At 47.0% G+C, this 20,052-nt stretch overlaps 1 protein-coding gene and 1 long non-coding RNA gene across 2 annotated transcripts in view; one reads left to right on the top strand and one right to left on the bottom strand.

The window, feature by feature from the left end:
* Positions 1 to 1,869: 1,869 nt before the first annotated feature.
* Positions 1,870 to 14,250, top strand: LOC140459746 (RNA/RNP complex-1-interacting phosphatase-like). The gene is made up of 9 exons (XM_072554234.1): positions 1,870 to 2,012; positions 2,177 to 2,252; positions 6,081 to 6,212; positions 6,746 to 6,869; positions 8,238 to 8,298; positions 8,789 to 8,835; positions 8,918 to 8,993; positions 9,309 to 9,386; positions 12,644 to 14,250. The coding sequence occupies exons 1-9, from the start codon at positions 1,876 to 1,878 to the stop codon at positions 13,173 to 13,175; spliced, it is 1,263 nt and encodes a 420-aa protein (XP_072410335.1). The 5' UTR covers positions 1,870 to 1,875; the 3' UTR covers positions 13,176 to 14,250.
* Positions 14,251 to 15,623: 1,373 nt separating this feature from the next.
* LOC140459747 (uncharacterized) overlaps positions 15,624 to 20,052 on the bottom strand; it is a 126,419-nt gene continuing 121,990 nt past the window's right edge. Inside the window, exon 3 of the long non-coding RNA XR_011953858.1 lies at positions 15,624 to 15,885. This is a non-coding gene — a long non-coding RNA (uncharacterized lncRNA). The remainder of the gene's footprint in view (positions 15,886 to 20,052) is intronic.

The following is a 20,052-nucleotide window of genomic DNA, read 5'->3' on the forward strand; positions in this document are numbered from 1 at the left end:
GCCTTGTGTTCCCCCCCCTCAGCCTTGTGTTCCCCCCCCTCAGCCTTGTGTTCCCCCCCCCTCTCCCCCCCAGCCTTGTGTTCCCCCCCTCTCCCCCAGCCTTGTGTTCCCCCCCCCTCTCCCCCAGCCTTGTGTTCCCCCCCCCTCTCCCCCAGCCTTGTGTTCCCCCCCCTCTCCCCCAGCCTTGTGTTCCCCCCCCCTCTCCCCCAGCCTTGTGTTCCTCCCCCCTCGTGTTCCCCCCCCCTCCCCCAGCCTTGTGTTCCCCCCCCCTCTCCCCCAGCCTTGTGTTTCCCCCCCCCTCTCCCCCAGCCTTGTGTTTCCCCCCCCCTCCCCCAGCCTTGTGTTCCCCCCCTCTCCCCCCCAGCCTTGTGTTCCCCCCCCCAGCCTTGTGTTCCCCCCCCCTCTCCCCCCCAGCCTTGTGTTCCCCCCCCCGCCTTGTGTTCCCCCCCCTCCCCCCCCAGCCTTGTGTTCCCCCCCTCCCCCCCCAGCCTTGTGTTCCCCCCCCCCTCTCCCCCAGCCTTGTGTTCCCCCCCCTCAGCCTTGTGTTCCCCCCCCTCAGCCTTGTGTTCCCCCCCCCTCTCCCCCCCAGCCTTGTGTTCCCCCCCTCTCCCCCAGCCTTGTGTTCCCCCCCCCTCTCCCCCAGCCTTGTGTTCCCCTCCCCCTCTCCCCCAGCCTTGTGTTCCCCCCCCCTCTCCCCCAGCCTTGTGTTCCCCCCCCCTCTCCCCCAGCCTTGTGTTCCCCCCCCTCTCCCCCAGCCTTGTGTTCCCCCCCCTCTCCCCCAGCCTTGTGTTCCTCCCCCCTCGTGTTCCCCCCCCTCCCCCAGCCTTGTGTTCCCCCCCCTCTCCCCCAGCCTTGTGTTCCCCCCCCTCTCCCCCAGCCTTGTGTTCCCCCCCCCCTCTCCCCCAGCCTTGTGTTCCCCCCCCCCTCTCCCCCAGCCTTGTGTTCCCCCCCCTCTCCCCCAGCCTTGTGTTCCCCCCCCCTCTCCCCCAGCCTTGTGTTCCCCCCCCTCTCCCCCAGCCTTGTGTTCCCCCCCCCTCTCCCCCAGCCTTGTGTTCCCCCCCCCTCCCCCAGCCTTGTGTTCCCCCCCCCCTCCCCCAGCCTTGTGTTCCCCCCCCCCCTCCCCCAGCCTTGTGTTCCCCCCCCCCCCCAGCCTTGTGTTCCCCCCCCCTCCCCCAGCCTTGTGTTCCCCCCCCTCCCCCAGCCTTGTGTTCCCCCCCCCTCTCCCCCAGCCTTGTGTTCCCCCCCCCTCCCCCAGCCTTGTGTTCCCCCCCCCTCTCCCCCAGCCTTGTGTTCCCCCCCCTCTCCCCCAGCCTTGTGTTCCCCCCCCCTCTCCCCCAGCCTTGTGTTCCCCCCCCCTCTCCCCCAGCCTTGTGTTCCCCCCCCCCTCTCCCCCAGCCTTGTGTTCCCCCCCCTCTCCCCCAGCCTTGTGTTCCCCCCCCTCTCCCCCAGCCTTGTGTTCCCCCCCCTCTCCCCCAGCCTTGTGTTCCCCCCCACTCTCCCCCAGCCTTGTGTTCCCCCCCACTCTCCCCCAGCCTTGTGTTCCTCTCCCCCTCTCCCCCAGCCTTGTGTTCCCCCCCCCTCTCCCCCAGCCTTGTGTTCCCCTCCCCCTCTCCCCCAGCCTTGTGTTCCCCCCCCCCTCTCCCCCAGCCTTGTGTTCCCCCCCCCTCTCCCCCAGCCTTGTGTTCCCCCCCCCCTCTCCCCCAGCCTTGTGTTCCCCCCCCTCTCCCCCAGCCTTGTGTTCCCCCCCCTCTCCCCCAGCCTTGTGTTCCCCCCCACTCTCCCCCAGCCTTGTGTTCCTCTCCCCCTCTCCCCCAGCCTTGTGTTCCCCTCCATCTCCATCTCCCGTCAACCACCGGTGCAATGCGCGCCTGCGCAATGGCCCTGTGCTGGCGCCGGCTTCCCGGCCTGTGTGTGTCGGTGGAGAGTGTCACTTGGCTCGGCCGGAGGGACCACAGCGGCCGGAGCAGTGCTGACCGGAGTCAAACCATGAGCAAAAACAAGATCCCGGACAGGTCAGGCCTTTCACAACCCCGTGGTCATGGTCTTGTCCGGGACTGAGCCTCTCCCTCCTGGTGGGGATGCTCGGTTTTCAGTCTGTTCCATGTCCTTTCCCCTGAAGCTCTCCTTTCCTGTTGCTGCCTCCCTCTGTCTAATGTCTCCTCTTCTCTCTCCGCAGATGGCAGAAATACTCTGCTGTGGGACGCCGGCTCCCGGGGACAAGATTCATCGCCTTTAAAGTCCCTCTGAACAAGGTACAGAAGATCATCACAAAGCCTGACAGGTTTCTCTGCCTAAGAACCCTCCAACCACAAGGGATGAATGTAGATTTCTCCAGCTTTCTCAGTCCCCCTCCCCCCCCCACCTTATCTCAGTCCCCCTCCCCCCCCCCCCCACCTTATCTCAGTCCCCCTCCCCCCCCCACCTTATCTCAGTCCCCCTCCCCCCCCCCAACCCCCCCCCACCCCACCCCACCCCCCCCCACCAACCCCCCACCCCACCCCCCCCACCCCACCCCCCCCCACCAACCCCCCACCCCACCCCCCCCACCCCCCCCCCACCCCACCCCCCCCCACCCCCCCCCACCCCACCCCCCCCCACATTATCTCAGTCCCCCTCCCCCCCCGCCCCCCCAGCCCCCCCACCTTATCTCAGTCCCCCTCTCCCCCCCCCCCCCACCTTATCTCAGTCCCAACCCCCGGATTCAGCACCCCCCTCTTGACCTGCAATCTTCTTCCCGACCTCTCTGCCCCCATCCCCTCTCCGGCCTATCACCCTCACCCTCACCTCCTTCCACCTATCGCATTCCCAGCGCCCCTCCCCCTCCCCCCCACCTTTTTATCTCAGCTCGCTTGGCACACCGGCCCCATTCCTGAAGACCATAAGTCATAGGAGCAGAAGTAAGGCCATTCGGCCCATCGAGTCCACTCCACCATTCAATCATGGCTGATTGGCATTTCAACTCCACTTACCCGCATTCTCCCCGTAGCCCTTAATTCCTCGTGACATCAAGAATTTATCAATTTCTGCCTTGAAGACATTTAGCGTCCCGGCCTCCACTGCATTCTGCGGCAATGAATTCCACAGGCCCAACACTCTGAAGAAGGGCTTATGCCCGAAACGACGATTCTCCTGCTCCTCGGATGCTGCCTGGCCTGCTGCGCTTTTCCAGCACCACACTTTTCAACTCAGGTTTCTCTGTGTGACTCTCTTTAGTCTGGTTAGACAAAACTAGTTAGACTACACCTGACAACTCCACACCTTCGGAAGGCACACTGTTTTCATTCACCCAGAGGAAGAGAATCGCAGAATCATACGATCCCTCCTGTGTGTCAGCTGGTCATTCATCCCATCAAGTCCATACTGACTTTGTGAGGAGCATCCCACCCAGTCCAACCCCTGACCTTAAACCTATAATCCTATGTTTTCCATGGCCAACTCACCCGAACTGCACATCTTTGGACTGTGGGAGGAAACTGGAGCACCCAGAGAAAACCCACACAGACACGGGGGAAGGATGTGCAAACTCCATTCGGATGGTCACTGAGCCACCATGCTGCCAAAGATTGCACAAACCGAAGTTGCATTTCTTGGAACTTGAAAAGTTAGCGGGTGGGTGATTTGATTGAGATTGCCCAAAGTTGCAGATAGAGTAGGTCAATGGGCATTAAGTTCGGGGTGTTGTACACTGAAGGGGTGCAATCTTACAAATGTGAGGCATACCTGCCTGTAATGAAATCATTCAAGTTTAGTACTCACTGAAGATAATGGAGGTTTGGTACTCTCTTCCACGAATAACAATTGATACCAGATCGGTTGTTCACGTTAAACCTGAGCTTGAAAGATATCTTTGTCCCCATAGCAATTAATATGTGTAAAATGTGGAGTTAGATAATAACTCAGCCATTGATTTCGTTGAATGGCAGAACAGGCTGAGGGGCTCAATGATTTCTCTAAGTTTCTAACGTGTCAAAGTCAGACAGGACAAGGAATTTGGGAATATTATTGTGTTTAAAAGACATGTTAGCAGTATGTTAGAAAATCATAATTCATTCAAGCAGAGCCTTATGAAAGGGAAATTGTATTTAACAAGTTTCAGAGTTTGTTGAGGATCAAACAAGCAAGATGGATAAAGTCGAACCTGTACATATTTCATGTTAATTTGGACAAGGGATTCAGTACTGTTCCACCAAAAGATTACTATTGAACATAAGTGCTCATCGTGTTCTGGTGGACATTTTAGCATGTATCGACAATTGGCCAGCTAACACGAAATATTCAGCATATGAACATAGTGAACATTGCCAGGCATCAACTAATTATAAGCTGTCTTAATGTCTTGTAACCTCATTTGCTAATTACACAGAGTTAGGTGGGAAAGGAAGTTGTGAGGAACATATCATTTGCGAAGGAATTTCAACAGTTTGACTGAGGAAAAGTTTGCGAATGGAAGATAATGCGAGCAAAGCAGTACATCCTTATATTTCAGCCTTCTTGAAAAGAATGCTAACATTGCAGTTGCTTTTCTAATGAACAACTGAGTTTACACATTAACTTGACAAGGAAGCTACTGAGTAAGATAAGGGCTCGTGGTGCTGGAGGCAAGGTGCCAGCATAAATAGAAGCTTGGCTGTCTGGCAGAAAGTGGGGATAAAAGGGTTGGCAGCTGGTGACAAGTGGTGTTCTGCAAGGCTCACTGTTGGGACCATGACTTTTCACTTTGTACATTAACAATCTAGTTGAAGGAACTGAAGGCATTCTGGCTAAGTTTGAAGACAATATAAAGATAGGGAGAGGGACAGATTGCCTTGAGGAGGTGAGGATGCTGCACTTTAGGAAGAATGGAGGCATTGACTTTTTAAAATGGGGATGAAATTCAGAAGTCTGAAGTGCAAAGTGACTTGGGAGTTCAAGTCCAGGATATTCTCAAGGTAAATTTGCAGGTTGAGTGAGTAGTTAGGGAGGCAAATACATTGATGGCATTTATTTTGAGAGGACTTGAATATAAAAGCAGGGGTGTACTTCTCAGGCTCTGGTCAGGAGGGATGTCCTGGCTCTGGAGCATGTTCAGAGGAGGTTCACAAGAATGGTCCCAGGAATGAAAAGCTTAACGTACGAGGAACATTTGAGGACTCTGGATTTATACATGACAAATTGCAGAAGAATGCCGGGGGATGGGGTGGATCTGATTGAAATGCACACAATACTGAATGGCCTGGACAGATCTCGAGTAAATGACGACCTTTTAGAATGGGGATAAGGAGAAACTTCTTCAGCCAGAGAGTAGTCTATCGATGGAATTCATTGCCACTGAAAGCTATGGAGGCCAGGTAATTGAGTATATTTGAGACTGGGATAGACAGGTTCGAGAGTATCCAGTGGATCAAGGGTTACGGGGAGAAACTGGAAGAATGGGAGTTGAGAAACTTATCAGCCATGATTGACAATAGATAATAGGTGCAGGAGTAGGCCATTCTGCCCTTGAATGACGGAGTAGATCCGACGGGCTGAATGGCCTAATTTCTGCTCCTGTGTCTTATGGTAAAGCTACACTGACTCAACCCTATTTTACCACACTCTTCCAAGTACGCTAATTCGACCTCAATAATGGGCTCTAAAGTCTTCACGACAACAGAAATCAGGCTAACTAGCCGATTAACCAGCTAAAAGCTGGGGGCCTCCTTTTAAAACTGATGTGATGAAGAGTATTTTCTGAGTGTTGTTCATCCTTGGAATTCTTAACCTCAGCTCCACTGCTGTCCGGGGGTAATTAGATATATTCAGGGTTGAGTTTGACAGATTTTTGATCAGTAAGGGAGTCAAGGATTGTGGGGCTCAGACAGTGAAGTGGAGGCCACAGTTAGACCAGCCATCGTGAATAGTTTGAGCTGAGTGGCCCACTTCTCCTATTTGTTCATTATATGTGTACCTCTAACTGCAGCAGCTCACCATCACCACCTTAAAGTCAATTTGGCATTAATACTGGTCTGGACAGTGATGCCTGCCTCTTCTGAAAGACACAAAATGGAAATGGCTTTGTACTGGTCATGAACCTCTACCACCTTAATATACTTCTGTTTCAGATATTCGAAAGGCACCTGCAACCTTGTGAGTTTTTCTCACCGACTGACCTCTTCAGACAGATCAAAGAGCAGAGGGAGGAATTGGGAAAAATCATTGACCTTACCTTTACAAAGCGTTACTATGATCCTCAGGTAACGATGACAGTGCCTCGACTATTAACCATTCGCTGGGCGGGCCTGGGGAGCTCAGTGGACACTGTTATGATTTTGTATACAGGGTTTCTGCAAACTGTTGAAGTTCATGGCAATTGCCATTAAGCACTACCATTGAGGGATTCTGCTCAAAGGCATCTTACTCATGGGAACACTTTGGGTTTACTTCTCCAGAAATGCAATTCCCAATTTCTGCATGGTGGGTAAACCTGCAATGGGCAATGCTTACTGTGCTACTGATGTGCAAGAGAATCAGAGATTGGTGAACCTCAGAATGCAGGGTGTGCCAAGTACACTGAGCAGAATGTGTATTGGAGGCTGTAAGAATTTTGAAACATGGGTCGTGCCCACAGGGAGCTCTGAGATCCATGTTAATAAAGGTCAGGACAGGGTTGCACAGTGGGTGAAATTGCAAAGACATGAGTGATGATCCTGAAGGGTTAACAGATGTGAATCTATGTTTTCTTGGTACTATGCCAGCTCATTTTCAGTATAATATTCTCTGGTTGTAGGAGCTGCCAGAAGGTTTGGTCTACAAGAAAATTTTCACTGCTGGTCATGAAGTGCCAACTGCAAAAACCATCTTGACATTTAAACAAGCTGTCCAAAACTTCCTGTCAGATAACAAGGATAACGGTAAGCTTGCCAGCCCAGCTCCGCCGTCACTCGCCCACGATAAGCTGGTGACTGGGGTAGCTGGGATCAAGCAGTGCTTTATCTTGTGGGTCCTGAGACTGAGTTGTGTGGCTGAAGTCAGTGATTTCTCCTTTTGGGTGTTTTGTGTGTTGTTGTGTTGCTTTTGTTGTCTGCTTCCTGTCCCGTGAGGGAATCTGGATACCTTTTTGGACTTTGTAAAATGTTTTTTGAGCAAATGAAGTCCTTTTGATTTCCGATCTAGTAATTGTTGTAACCTCAGCACTTGTGTCAGCAAATATTCAGACAGCAGTGGGAGAACACGCAGACAATCCTGTCTTGAAATGGTGTTGGTTGAAGTAGAATTTATGTCCACGCCACCGAGGAGAACTCCATTGATCTTCTTCAAATACTTTGAAGGATCTCCCTCAAGAGGGCAGACAGACCTTCCAAAAGTGTGGTGCTCCCTCAGTAGTGACTCTTGACAGTGCTGCACTCTTAGGACTTGCCCTTGGGTAGTGCGGCATGCTGTCAGTACTGACCGTCCGACAGTGCAGCACTCCCTCAGCACTGACCTTCCGACAGTGCGGCACTCCCTCAGTACTGACCCTCCCGACACTACAATTTTGTCATGTCCAGTGTCTGGCTGTGCCCATTTGTTATGGACCTGGCCAGACTCCCTCAGAATATTTCAAAAAAGTGCCCCAGACTCTAACTTTGCTCGTTGTTTTAAGCAGGTGTAACACGGATATTCCAGGAGAGTTGCAGCTGGTTAAACCACTTGGTTTTAATCAGAACAGAATGAATTTACAATGTCACCGAATGAAACAAACAAAAGAGAACCGAATACAGAATAACTTTACCTGTCCAAAAACCCAACATATAATCCCAAGTTAATGATGCTATTCCAAATACTTGCAACAATCTTCATAAACATCCCTTGGCACAAAAGGTAAAATCAAACACACGGTCTTACAGGAGAGAAGTCAGAGAGAGGGGGCCAATGTGGGCCCTGCTTCTTTGGGTTCAGCAGCTTCAGAACACTACTGCGCTAAAAACAAACCAAACCAGAGAAAAGCTGATCTGGGAGTACTGGCCACTCCCCTTTCTATGTACAAATGGTTTTTTTACAAACTTGGAAATCTTTTGCCTGAGGCAGTATCTGTTCGTTGTAATCAAACTGGCTGTAATCTCATCCAGACCCAGCCATTTCAGAGTCTGTGTCTTTTATGATCTCTTTGAGAAAAGACCAATGACGACACAACCTTGTTAAAAAGGAGCAGCATCGTCACATCATGCACTCCTGCAACAGGTACTGGACTTGGGATCACCCTCTGTATTTAACCTTTCTCTGTGTGCGTCTACTTGCAGATAAACTGGTTGGAGTTCATTGCACTCATGGAGTTAACAGAACTGGCTATCTCATTTGCAGGTATGTTGTTGGGTGTATGAATAACCACGTCAGTGAGCAAAGTGCAAGTCGAACAATTCTGGCAACTATCTCTTTGTGATTTGCTTTTGTAGAATGAATTACTGATGTTCTTAAATTGACGGAGCTGCCTATTGGGTGTCCAGCATTGGCGGTCCGACACTGCGCTGCGTCGCTGGCACTGGCATGTATGGTATTGCCTCAAATAACGGTCAGGCTGCGACATGCTCCCTCCGAGTGTGAGCATTCCTTCACTACAGCCTTGTGACAGTGCAGCATCCTTCATTGCTGCCTCGCGAATAATGCTGTGCTCCTTTCATACAGATCCATGCTGGTAGTGTGGCAGTCCTTCACTGTTGCTGCTGGACCACTGCAGCACTTGCTGAGTACTGCGCTCCCTGACATCAGTGTTTGCTCAGTTCTGATCCACCGATGACTGGAAATGCTCTCATTCACAGTTCTTTCACTGATTCCTCTTTCTGATTTGTTTAAGGTACTTGATCGATGTGGATGGGATGGAGCCTCACAATGCAATCAATTGTAAGTTGTTGGGTTTCACTACCTGACTGTTGGGCTGATGAGCAGTTTAAAAATCCGTTCACCTTTGGTTGTTTTCATGCAGTGTTCAATCAATCGCGAGGATACCAAATAGAAAGACAGAATTATATACAGGATCTTCTGCAGGGGCCATGCCAGAGGTAAGTTCCACTGAATCAGGGCCTTCGTAAATGGGAAGCTGACTAAACAGTATTTGGTCTGTTCCTGGTCCATTGGCAATATTGAAGCTCTGCAAGGACAGTGACAGAATGATAATAGGGTTTCTGGACATCTCTCTCTTTCACTCAGTTTTTGCTTATTACTCTGGGAATATCAATTGAAGTTTATTCTAGAATGCCAAAATACTTCCTGCATGGAGTTTGGGGATTTAAGTAAGGTTCTTTGTCTTATTGCACAATAAAATTGAATAAAGACAATGTTTTGACTTTACCTTCTTCTGTGTGTCTGCTGTGCAGCAACAAAGGAATTGGCGCACGGGGTGGAAAGCAGAAGGAATCTCACATCCAACAACCCAAATTCAAGCAACAAGAGAGGTGAGTGTAGAGAGTGAGCTCACTTACCTTGCTTAAAGGTGATGTATGATCTGGTATGTGTGAAATCCTCAAACTGTCAAGAGGGACTGAGAACAAATTCTTGACAGTATTTTTGAACAGTTAAACTGTCAATGATAATTCTCCTCCTCCCATTCACTTGTTATCAACCATTTTGTTTCTCCACTTATGCCATCACTTCGAGTTAGACCATTGCCCCTTTTATCACTTAATCTCTCCCTCCCTCTCCTTATCACACTCCTTCCTTCCCCTTGCCCCCTCTGCTACACTTCAAGCTTGTTACATTTCAGAGCACACTCCGTCAGTCAGACATGAAATGCTGTTCTTCTTCACGGATGGTGTCAGGCCTGCTGGGTTTGTGCGTTATTTTCTGTTTTCAGTTCCTGTGTGAAAGTTTAGTTCGCATGTCTGGGAGCTGGGTGAACAGTCAAGTGAAATATAGGCTTTTGACAGTTTGCTGGACAGACAAACAAACTGGGAGACTTGGAAGTTTGTGAACCTCGACACCTCAATTGGACAAGGTCAGTTATCAAGCAAAATGATTCACACACAAGGTGTTTTGCGAACTGGAACAGAAATTATGAGGCAGATCACCATTTGTGTACTTTTACACTGAGCTTTGTAGCAAGGATGTTGAGGCAGCTGTGAACAAACACTACAGCTTCAGAGGTTGTATCTGCTAGGAAGAAACAAAAAGGTGAAGAAAGACTTCACTGTCATTGGCATATCAGAGATTGTAGGGCAAGATAGATCAGTGATGAAGCAATGAGTGGATGGAACCCAGTTCACAATGGTGAAAGGATTTCGAATGCAGGGAACATCTATGGGAGGATTCAGTTGAAGAGGTTTAAGCCTGAACAGAACAGGAATTCTTTTCACTTCGATGTTTGAATGACTTTGGAACAAGTTCACTAACTGAACAGAGATTACTGTGTTTAAGAAAAGGATAGCCAGCTGGCTTAAAGAAAAGAGAATGCAGATAAAAAAGAGCAGAGATTGGCTGGGTCAACTAGCCCGCATCTGATCCCATTGTGAGGTATAGTATTCTGGCATTGTACCGAATGTTGTTTTCCAGGTTTTGGTTGAAGTGTGAGGGTAAATGGGGTACATTGGAGAGCTAGTTTTCTTTGCCTGGCATGGGTGGTTAGACTTGGTGTCCAGCTTTGGAATGGTACTGGGTGCCAAACTTGTTGCTTCCCTTGAGCTTCAGTTTTGAATCTGTTGCATGACTGTCTGGCTGAGGTCTTCACAAGGGTGATGGTCTCTCTGCTGCCCTGCCTGGTTCATTATTCTCTGTTGTGCCTCTTGTAAGGCGGTATTTGAGACGACACATGTGCGATCAAGGGGAGTGTCTAACCTCTGAGGGAACAGCAGTCTCTTGTGTATCTTTCTGTTTATTGTGCCTTTGCATACTAGGTCCAGAAATAGAATCAGTTTGATGACAAATTTCTTTTGTTTGGGAAGGGTTTGTCAACGTCACTTATTTACACAGAGAGTGGTTTGTGTGTGGAATGAAATCTGAGAGGAAGTGGTGGATGTCGGTACAGTTCCAACATTTAAAAGACATTGGGATGAGCAAATGAATCAATGTTTGAAGGGATGTGAGCCAAGCTCAGGCCGTTTTTAGATTATGGTCAGCATAGAGTCATTGGACCAAAGAGTCTCCCTTTGTGCTGTATGACTATTTAGCAAGACAGATTCCCTTTGAGATCACCCGTTCCTTTTCCCCCAAGAAAATGTCATTAGGTTGGGTTACCTTCCTGACTTGTGAATCTAACTTGTGAATCTCACTGGCCCAAGAATCATCTTTGCAAATGAGTAACACTTCGTAACTTAGAGCACTCACTCTTTCAACTTAATTCCTGCTTGCTGTATTCTGTTTGCAGCGCACTGTCTCCCAATTCCCCAGCTCTCCCCCACTTCCCTCCCTCCCCTTCCAGCTCACTGATCCTTTCACTCATCACTGCCTTCACCTTTGCTGCTTCACTTCCCTGAAATAGTGATTATCAGGAGCTCAGGAGAAGGGTGGTGCGAGCAGGGGAAGAAAGGGGCTGAGAGGAGATCCCAGCATGTGGGAAAAGGAAGTGAGAGAGGCAGAGGGCAGCAAAGGTGGAAAGCAGGTCGGCTGGCACAGAAGAAAAAATGGAAGGGATTGGCAGTGTGGAAGGAAACAAGTAAGTTAGAAATGACAGTTAGCAGCCTGTTGATGAACAGCCTAAATTTAACAACTGCACTGCAACAGCAATGTGCTTCACGGCAGGGAGGACCCCTGAATTCTGTCCCCAAACTAATCTTTGGTGAAGCCAGCTGCAGTTGCCGTGTCGTTTCAGTTCCCTGGTATTTTGCAGCTTCCCTGGTCACTAGGCCAGTTCACTTCTGAATCTCAGGCCTTAAGGATCCATTTGTTGCATACTCGACCCCCAGGTTGTATTAAATTCACTGATTAAAAATCTGTGATCCAGCCTTTGCAAATCCTGCTCACTGGAAGTTACTGACCAGAGAGTAGCAAATGACACTGGGATCATGCACAGCAGCAATAATGTCCATGATTCAGTGAGATAACAACAGGTCAGCAGTCAGTCTTCACTGCCAGTGTTTAGTTCCTGCACTTTGAAATGTTCATGGGAAAAGAAGCCCTTATTTGTTTCGTGACAACGTTTTTTTGTAAAGTGGACATCAATGCTGGTGTGGGGAGAGTTCACCGTAGGACTTGAACTCGCCTTGTGGACTGTCTGTCCAGCACAACCGTCAAAAGGGTTGTGGTGAGGGATTACTGTCAGCGGCTCAGTACTGGGAGGGAGCGACGCACTGTCGGCAAGTCAGTACTGGGAGGGAGCGACGCACTGTTGGTGGGTCAGTACTGAGGGAGCACCGGACTGTCGGCGAGTCAGTACTGAGGGAGCACTATAAAATCAGAGGGAATGCTGTATAATTCAAGTACTATTAGGAGAGGAGCCAGGGTATATGTTCTGGTGATTTGGCCAATATTTGTTCCTCAACTTAAAACAGATTAACTAGTCATTTGGTTTTCAATTTGTGGGATCCTTTTGGTACAAGATAAATATCCAGATGAGTACAGTAACTTGTCTTTGCAATCCACTGAGTATGATACTTGTCTAAATGTCACATTTAATTTAAAATCTGGGTACATATTATGCACTGTTCCACAGAGAATATGAAATGCAAGTTTTCTATTTGCTCTGTTAACCTGTAAATAATACATTTACTGTTCATTACAGACTTTCTAAAGGGAAATACCCCAAACCGAACGGTTTTCGTGAGTTCAGCCAATTCACCTGCCCACCAAGACAGTCTGCTCATCCCTTCCAGCCTGTGCAGCATCCCAAGGGACAAGTGCGTGGGGCTGGTGCTTGGAGCCAAACCATTCAGTACAATGGGAAAACAATGTTATCTTCCAATCGTGATTATGGAGAACAGGAACTTGCCTTGAGGAATTGTCAAACCAAGACTTCACGGTGGGGCGGTCAGCCAGAGGCCTCACGGTGGAGTGGTCAGGCGCAGGCCTCACGTTGGGGTGGTCAGGCGCAGGCCTCAGGGTGGAGTGGTCAGCTGCAGGCCTCACAGTGGGATGGTCAGCCAGAGGCCTCTCGGTGGGGCGGTCGGTCGGATTCCTGGCAGTGGAACAATCAGCCGCCATGGCAGCACCAGAATTATCAGCAACCCTGGCATGTTGGGAGGGGTAACAAAGGCTGGAAACTAAATTCGGGCGCTCAGGCCAAGCTGAACACACATCTTCGGTGGGACAACTGAAATGTGAATTGCAGATATTTTAATAATTTTAATTTGCTATGTGTGAACACATTTAGCATTGCGATTTTATAAAGACTGCTTCATTATGAAGCGTTGTTTAAGATGAAATAGAGCAGTTGAATGGGAGCTGGTCTGGATTTGAGATCAGTGTCCTAATGTTTCTCATCAGTTGATGCAGAGCCTGTTGAATGACATGTCTGAGGATCTTCCTTGATTTCCTGAGACCACTGCACTGTGCCAGTGATCGTCCTGCCCCCGAGTTGGCCAACTAAAACTTTTCATGTCTCACAGCCACAACTTTGGAAGCCCTTTGTTTCCAGTTATACTCAGCAAGCCCAAGGGGAATGGGGGAGGGAGGGACAAGCAGAATGAATGTGCAGTTAGTAGATTTGAAGTGATGGGTGGTTTGTCATTTCCCAGTTTCTTGTCTGGTTTCTATCTGTGGCATTCCACTGAAAACTTATTTCAATGATATTTAGGTTCTGGGACAATGTATGATCTCCCCTGAGGTTTCACCTGGGCCAATCAGAGAGTGATGCACCAAAGTTGTCGAATATTATATTTCAAAATGGCTACCCTCTTCTATTGTTCCTTTTGCATGATTTAATTTTCATTACACTCAGCCAGCTTAAAACCTCACTGTGCAAATTCCACAGCATTCAGCTGGCTGTGATCAGAGTCTCATTTCTGATCAGCATCTTCTGGCTTCAGTGGAATTCAGGCTTAGCTCCAAGCAACACCCACTGCACCTCCTCTTCCCCCCCACCCCCAACCCTCCGCCCCAAAATCCCAAGGAGAATCCAGACTTGGAGTTGTCGGTGACCAGTGCCATCTGTGAGAAAATTTTAATTCTGCTGGTGGCTCCTTCTAGCAGTGATACTGGATACCAAAGTGTCATCTTAATTTGTGTGTTTTCTCCCTGGGCTTTCAGCTTGCATTGTCAAATGTGACACAGCTGAAAGTTTTTTTGTCTTTTTAAACATAACTTGCCTGAATCAAACAGAAAAGGTTATTTTACCTTCTTTGTTGGCACTATGCAGAACTAAATTCAGAAATAAATGTGTGTCCCAGTCCACTGTCTGCAGTTTTCTGATTCCAGGATTGTGAACAAGAATTCATTTGACCATTGTCATCCTGGGACATACTGGAGAGACAGGTTTACTGGGCCTTTTTCTGTGCTGTAGCCCTCTGTGACGACAAAATTCACGAACTTCGATTAATGGGGTGTGAATACGAAGATTAAACATGACTGGATACGTAAGGAAGACTGAATTTTAAATCACAAGTGGATGTGGAGTCATTGGACTTGAGCTGAGAGCAAGCAGTTTAAACTTAACAAACAAAGGACTGGAGGTCTACAGTTGAGTCTCAAGTTCAGACTGCAAGTCACATTTTAGCAAGGTTGTCTGGAAGGATCCAGACGACATTAATTAGAATGGTGTCAGGTGAAGGGTCTTCAATTATTTGGAGAATCTGAGGATTGCTCAGAGGAGATTTGATAGAAGTGATCAAAATCAAACATGGCTTTGGTAGTCGAACTGAGGAGAAGGTATTTTTGGTGGCAGAAGAACCAGGAACAAGATGAAGAAACAGCCAGTTGTTAATTGGAATGCAATTTTTTTGAATAGATTCATCTTCTGAAACTGAATTGGATAAATGGGAAGAGATGGTTTCAGAGTGGAAATGTCTCTGGATTATTCGAGTCATTTCTCATTTGAAGTCTAAACCGTGCTCCTTCAATACACAATCCCAACATGACCACAGGGATGTTTGAACGAAGTGGAATGAGTTTCTTTGAATATTTCTTGTCTGGAAAAACTGTACATCCCTGAATGAGAGAATTTTTGATTTTATTTGACAAGAGAGTAGAGTCCTAGTCATAGAGATGTACAGCATGGAATCACACCCCTTCACTCCAACTCGTCCATGCCACCCAGATATCCCAACCCAATCTAGTCCCACTTGCCAGCACCCAGCCCCATATCCTTCCAAACCCAGATGCCTTTTTAAATGTTGCAATTGTACTATCCTTCCTCTGGCAGCTCATTCCATACACGTACCACCCTCTGAGTGAAATATTTGCCCCTTAGGTCTCTTACAGCTTTCCCCTGTCACCCTAAACCTATACCCTCTAGTTCTGGACTCACCCACTCCAGGGAAAAGACCTCATCTATTTATCTTATCCATGTCCCCTCATGATTTTATAAACCTCTATAAGGTCACCCTTCAGCCTCCGATTGAAATAAAGTTTTCCACAATGCTTCAAAACTCAAGTCCTCAGAGGAAAAAGAAATTAAATATGAAGCCTCTGTAATAGCAGCACCAGACTGTGCAATCAGTTTTTGGGCATTTTTTTTTCATTTAAGCAGAATTTTAAGGCTCTGAAGCAGTAAATTGTCTGTCACAAAAACATTTCAGGCAACTCCAGAACCGGTCCCACATGGTGACTGTCACCAACCAGCACAAACTTGTTGCCGAGAGGCCCCACTTGGTGCCTCAGAAGCTTGCAGGTTCAACAGAATAGGGGCTAGGCCAGGATGACTGCTACAATTCATCTAAAATCAATTTTAGATTTCTTTTGTCCCCCTCTGCAAGAAGCGACTGAGAAGATAACACCAATCTTACCTTGTCCACGTCAAAATGGCGCATCCAAAATCATGCACTGTTAGATGTTGCGACATTGAAAGAATTCATTCCCCCAACTATGAACCTGTGAAAGCAAAGCAACATTGATCAAACTGATGAATTGTCTTGGCATCCAGAGGCACTTGACTCCAGTGTTCCCACTGCAGCTCGTGGAATTTAAATGAATTCATAAATGGTCAAAAGTTGGTTGGAAAAGTGACAGCTGAACTATGGGTAACAAAGAAAGAGAAGCGAACCGAGACACAGTCAAGGTATATTCACTTGTAAGGTCAGTGTACTGCAAAGAATTCCCAATCTCCCTGAACAGCAAAAGGTGATGGTGTTCCAACTGAAAGGAACTGTCTTTCTCCTGATCCTTGACTCTGGATGTCACTGCATAAAGTTAATTGTTTTACCAGATTCTTTCCATGGCAAGTTGTATGAAACAGAGAAACTAGAAGCAGGACTAGGTGTTTCAGCCCTTTGCATCTGCTTCACCATTTAATATGATGAAGTAGATCCTCTTTCTCAATCCTGTATTCTTCCTTTGTCTCCATACCCCTTGCTGTCTTTAAAATGAAAAATATACATCTCTATCTTTCTTGAATATATTTAGTGTCCTCATCTCTGCAGTCATCTGAGAGAGAGAATTCCACAAGTTGATCCTTTTGAGTGAAGACATCTTCCTTTTCAGTCCCAATGGTCTATCCTTCCCCCGGCCCCACCACCCCACCCTGAGACTATGTCCAATAGTTTTCGATTCCCAGACCAGAGGATGCATCCCAGCATAGAGTCTGACCAGCCATGAAATCAAAAGAAATAGGAACAGGAGGAGGCCATTTGGCCCCTTTGGCCTGATTTTGCCATTCAATAGGATTCTTACGTTCCTCATGTCCACTTTCCTATATTTTCCCCAGAACCTTGATTCTCCAATTATTTAAGAATCTATTTCTTTCAGCCTTAAATATACTCAAGGACACTGCCCCGCAGAACTCTGTGGCAAACTAAAGATCCTCAACCCCAAAAGACATTCCTCCTCAATGCAGACTTAAATTGGCACCCTTTTATACTGGCGCTGTCCTCTTGTCCTCGACTCTCCCCGAGGGGAAATATCCTCTCAGCATTTAGCCTGTCAAGCCCCTTAAGGATCTGACATGTATCAATAAGATACATGAATGAGCTCATTCTTCCAAACTCAAGTGATTACAGTCCCAATCTGTTTAGCATTTACTCATGAGACAATTCCCCAAGAAACTTCTCTGAACTGACTCCAATGAAATGATATCTTTCTCAAATAAAGGGATCAAAACTGTTCTCAGTATTCCAGATGTGATTTCACTAGCACCAGTTGCATTCAGACTTTGCTACTCTGATGCTCCAACCCCCTTGAAATAAGAGCCAACACAACATTAACCTTCCTGATTATCTGCTGGACCTGTGTGCTGGCTTTGTGTTTCACCCAAAAGTCCTTTATATTGTATTGTTCTGCAGCTTTTTCTCTATTTAAGTAATACTGTTCTTCCTTCCAAAGTGATATTCTACTCCATTTGTCATTTTACATAACCTAATCGATATATCTCTGTAAACTGTTTGTATCCCTCACGCAACATGCCTTTCCACTTATTTTTGTGTCGTCTGCAAATTTGGCAACAATACATTCACTTCCTTCCTCCAAGTCATGAATATAAATGAGGAACAATTGCAGTCCCAGCACGGATCGCTGTGGAACCCCACTGGTTACCGATCATCAATCTGGGGAAACAAAATGCTTATTTCTATTTGTTTCCTGCTCATGAGCAATTTCATTGGACGTGGCAATATTCTATGTCCAGCACCATGAGCTTTCATAGCTTTTGTGAGGTAGTTTGTTGGAAGTCCTAATACAACACATCTTCATGTTCCCCTCTGTCCACTCTTGTTGAGATTTACTTGAAAAACTCAAATAAATTAGTGGATATGATTTCCCTTTCATGAAGCCATGCTAACTCTACTTGTTTAGATTATGATTTTTCATATGTGCTGCTATTATGTACGAATTGGTTTCAACAATAGATATTATCATTACCCACTTTTTGCCTCTCCCCTTTTTTTAGGGGTGTTATATTGGCAGTTTTACAATTTTCCAGAATCCAAGGCTTTTTGGAAAAAATTATAAGTATCCAGTCTCCCTGCAGCTACTTCATTTAGGATCTGAGGATGCAAGCCATCAGGGCCAGGTGACTTTTCTGCCTTTAGTCCCATTGGTTTGACTCATACTATATCTTTAGTGATGATACTTAATTCCTTCCCCATATTCTTTAGTATGAACGGAATGTCTGACCATAGAGATTGATGCAAAAATAGTTTAAATGGCATCATGATCAGTATAAACGTTGTGGTGGGTCAAAAGGCTTGTTCCTGTACTATACTATTGTGTTATGTTCTGTTAAACTATGTTAAAACTTGATATATTGCAATCAGATTCCCTTATCTTTGTAAACTTGAATGAGTACAGATCTAGACAAACCAGTCTGTCATTATAGGACAGTCCCAATATCAGCCCAGTGTACCTCTGCTGCACTCCCTCTATCAACGAGGTAAAAACAATAACTGCAGATGCTGGAAACCAGATTCTGGATTAGTGGTGCTGGAAGAGCACAGCAGTTCAGGCAGCATCCAAGGAGCAGTGAAATCGACATTTCGGGCAAAAGGCTTGTCGATTTCGCTGCTCCTTGGATGCTGCCTGACCTGCTGTGCTCTTCCAGCACCACTAATCCAGAATGCACTCCCTCTATACCAAGTAGTACCTTACGTAGGGAGACCAAAACTGCATGCAATACTCGAGGTGCACTCTCATGAGGCCCTGTATAACTGCAGGGAGACATCACCACTTTGGAATTCAAATCTTCAAATGAAGGTCAATATACCATTGGATTAGACAGACTAGCCACAGAAAGGATATTGCCAATAACCAGGGAATCCAGAACCAAGGGTAAACCATTTAGGACCTGAAATGAGGGGAAATTTCTTCACCCAGCGAGTGGTGAGTCTCCACAGAAAGCAGTCTCAGCTAAAACATTGTCTGATTTTAAGGAAGAATTGGATAGAGCGCTTGGCATTAAAAGGGTTAAAGGAAAATGGGGAAAACAGAAAAAGGCTGTTGAGCCATGATTATCACGAATGTTGGAGCAGCTCCAAAGGCTGAATGGTGTCTTGCTCTTGTTCTGAACTCGTGCAATTATCAGCAGAGCCCTCTGCAGGCCCTTTACAGGAAATATTGAGATACTGTTACTGTATCTCAGGCAAGAACTGCTGGACCAAGGCTCCAAATACTGCACTCAGCCGCCAAAGCATAAGGCTACAATGGTGCAAACACAAACCCAGAAAAGTGATGAGATCCCATTCCTTGTTTTTCCTTACATATATTAATGAGTTAGATTTTGGAAGTGGAGGGTAGAATTTCAACATTTGAGGATGATATGAAATTCTGAAGTATTGTAAACAAGCTGGTGACTTATGTAGACAGGGTGTAAATAAAGTTATAGAGTTATGTGAAGTGATTAATTTTGGTGGGAAGAACAAGTAATTGGCAAAAGCAGCAAATACAGTATTGGAGAAGAAGTTTCAACATGGCAAGTTGTTAAGGATTGAAATGCTGTACCTGAGGCAGATTCAATCAAGGCATTCAAAATAGAATGAGACTTATTTGAAAAGGAACATTGTGCAGGGAGAAAGCTGAATGGGAGTAATTACATGAAGAGTCAAGTGAGAATCATTCTAGGTGAAGGGCTTTTGCCCGAAATGTCAATTCTCCTCCTTGAATGCTGCCTGACCTGCTGTGCTTTTCAAGCACCATACTCCAGACTCTAATCTCCAGTATCTGCAGTCCTCACTTTCACCTAATTATATGAAGAGACAACGATGAAAGGCCAATAAAACAACTATGATCCTATGAAAAATCTGGAAGACAACATGACCTCAATAACTGTGACCATGCATCTGTCATGTCATGAAAGCTCGTAAGATTTACTAATGTCCCCTCCTGAAGGAAATCTGCTATCCTTACTTGGTGTAACCCAAGTGGGACTCCAGACCCACCTTCCAAATGATCATGCAAGAAGAATTTGTGATGAAGAACAAATGCAGACTTTACCAGGAAACCAAATGACTATAGTGGACTGAAGAGATTATTCCTGGGGTTGAAAATACACCACGCCGTCATGATTGCAGAAAATTGGAGCAACAACTGGGGAAAAAGGCTTCTTTAGTTCTG

The sequence above is a fragment of the Chiloscyllium punctatum genome, chromosome 35 (assembly GCF_047496795.1).
Source record: "Chiloscyllium punctatum isolate Juve2018m chromosome 35, sChiPun1.3, whole genome shotgun sequence".
Classification (NCBI taxonomy): Eukaryota; Metazoa; Chordata; class Chondrichthyes; order Orectolobiformes; family Hemiscylliidae; genus Chiloscyllium; species Chiloscyllium punctatum.

Coding starts and splice junctions, on each gene's coding strand:
- LOC140459746 (XM_072554234.1), top strand. CDS start 1,876: ATGGCCCTGTGCTGGCGCCGGCTTCCCGGCCTGTGTGTGTCGGTGGAG. Junction 2,253..6,080: donor TTAAAGTCCCTCTGAACAAG/GTACAGAAGATC, acceptor CTTCTGTTTCAG/ATATTCGAAAGGCACCTGCA. Junction 9,387..12,643: donor AAATTCAAGCAACAAGAGAG/GTGAGTGTAGAG, acceptor TGTTCATTACAG/ACTTTCTAAAGGGAAATACC.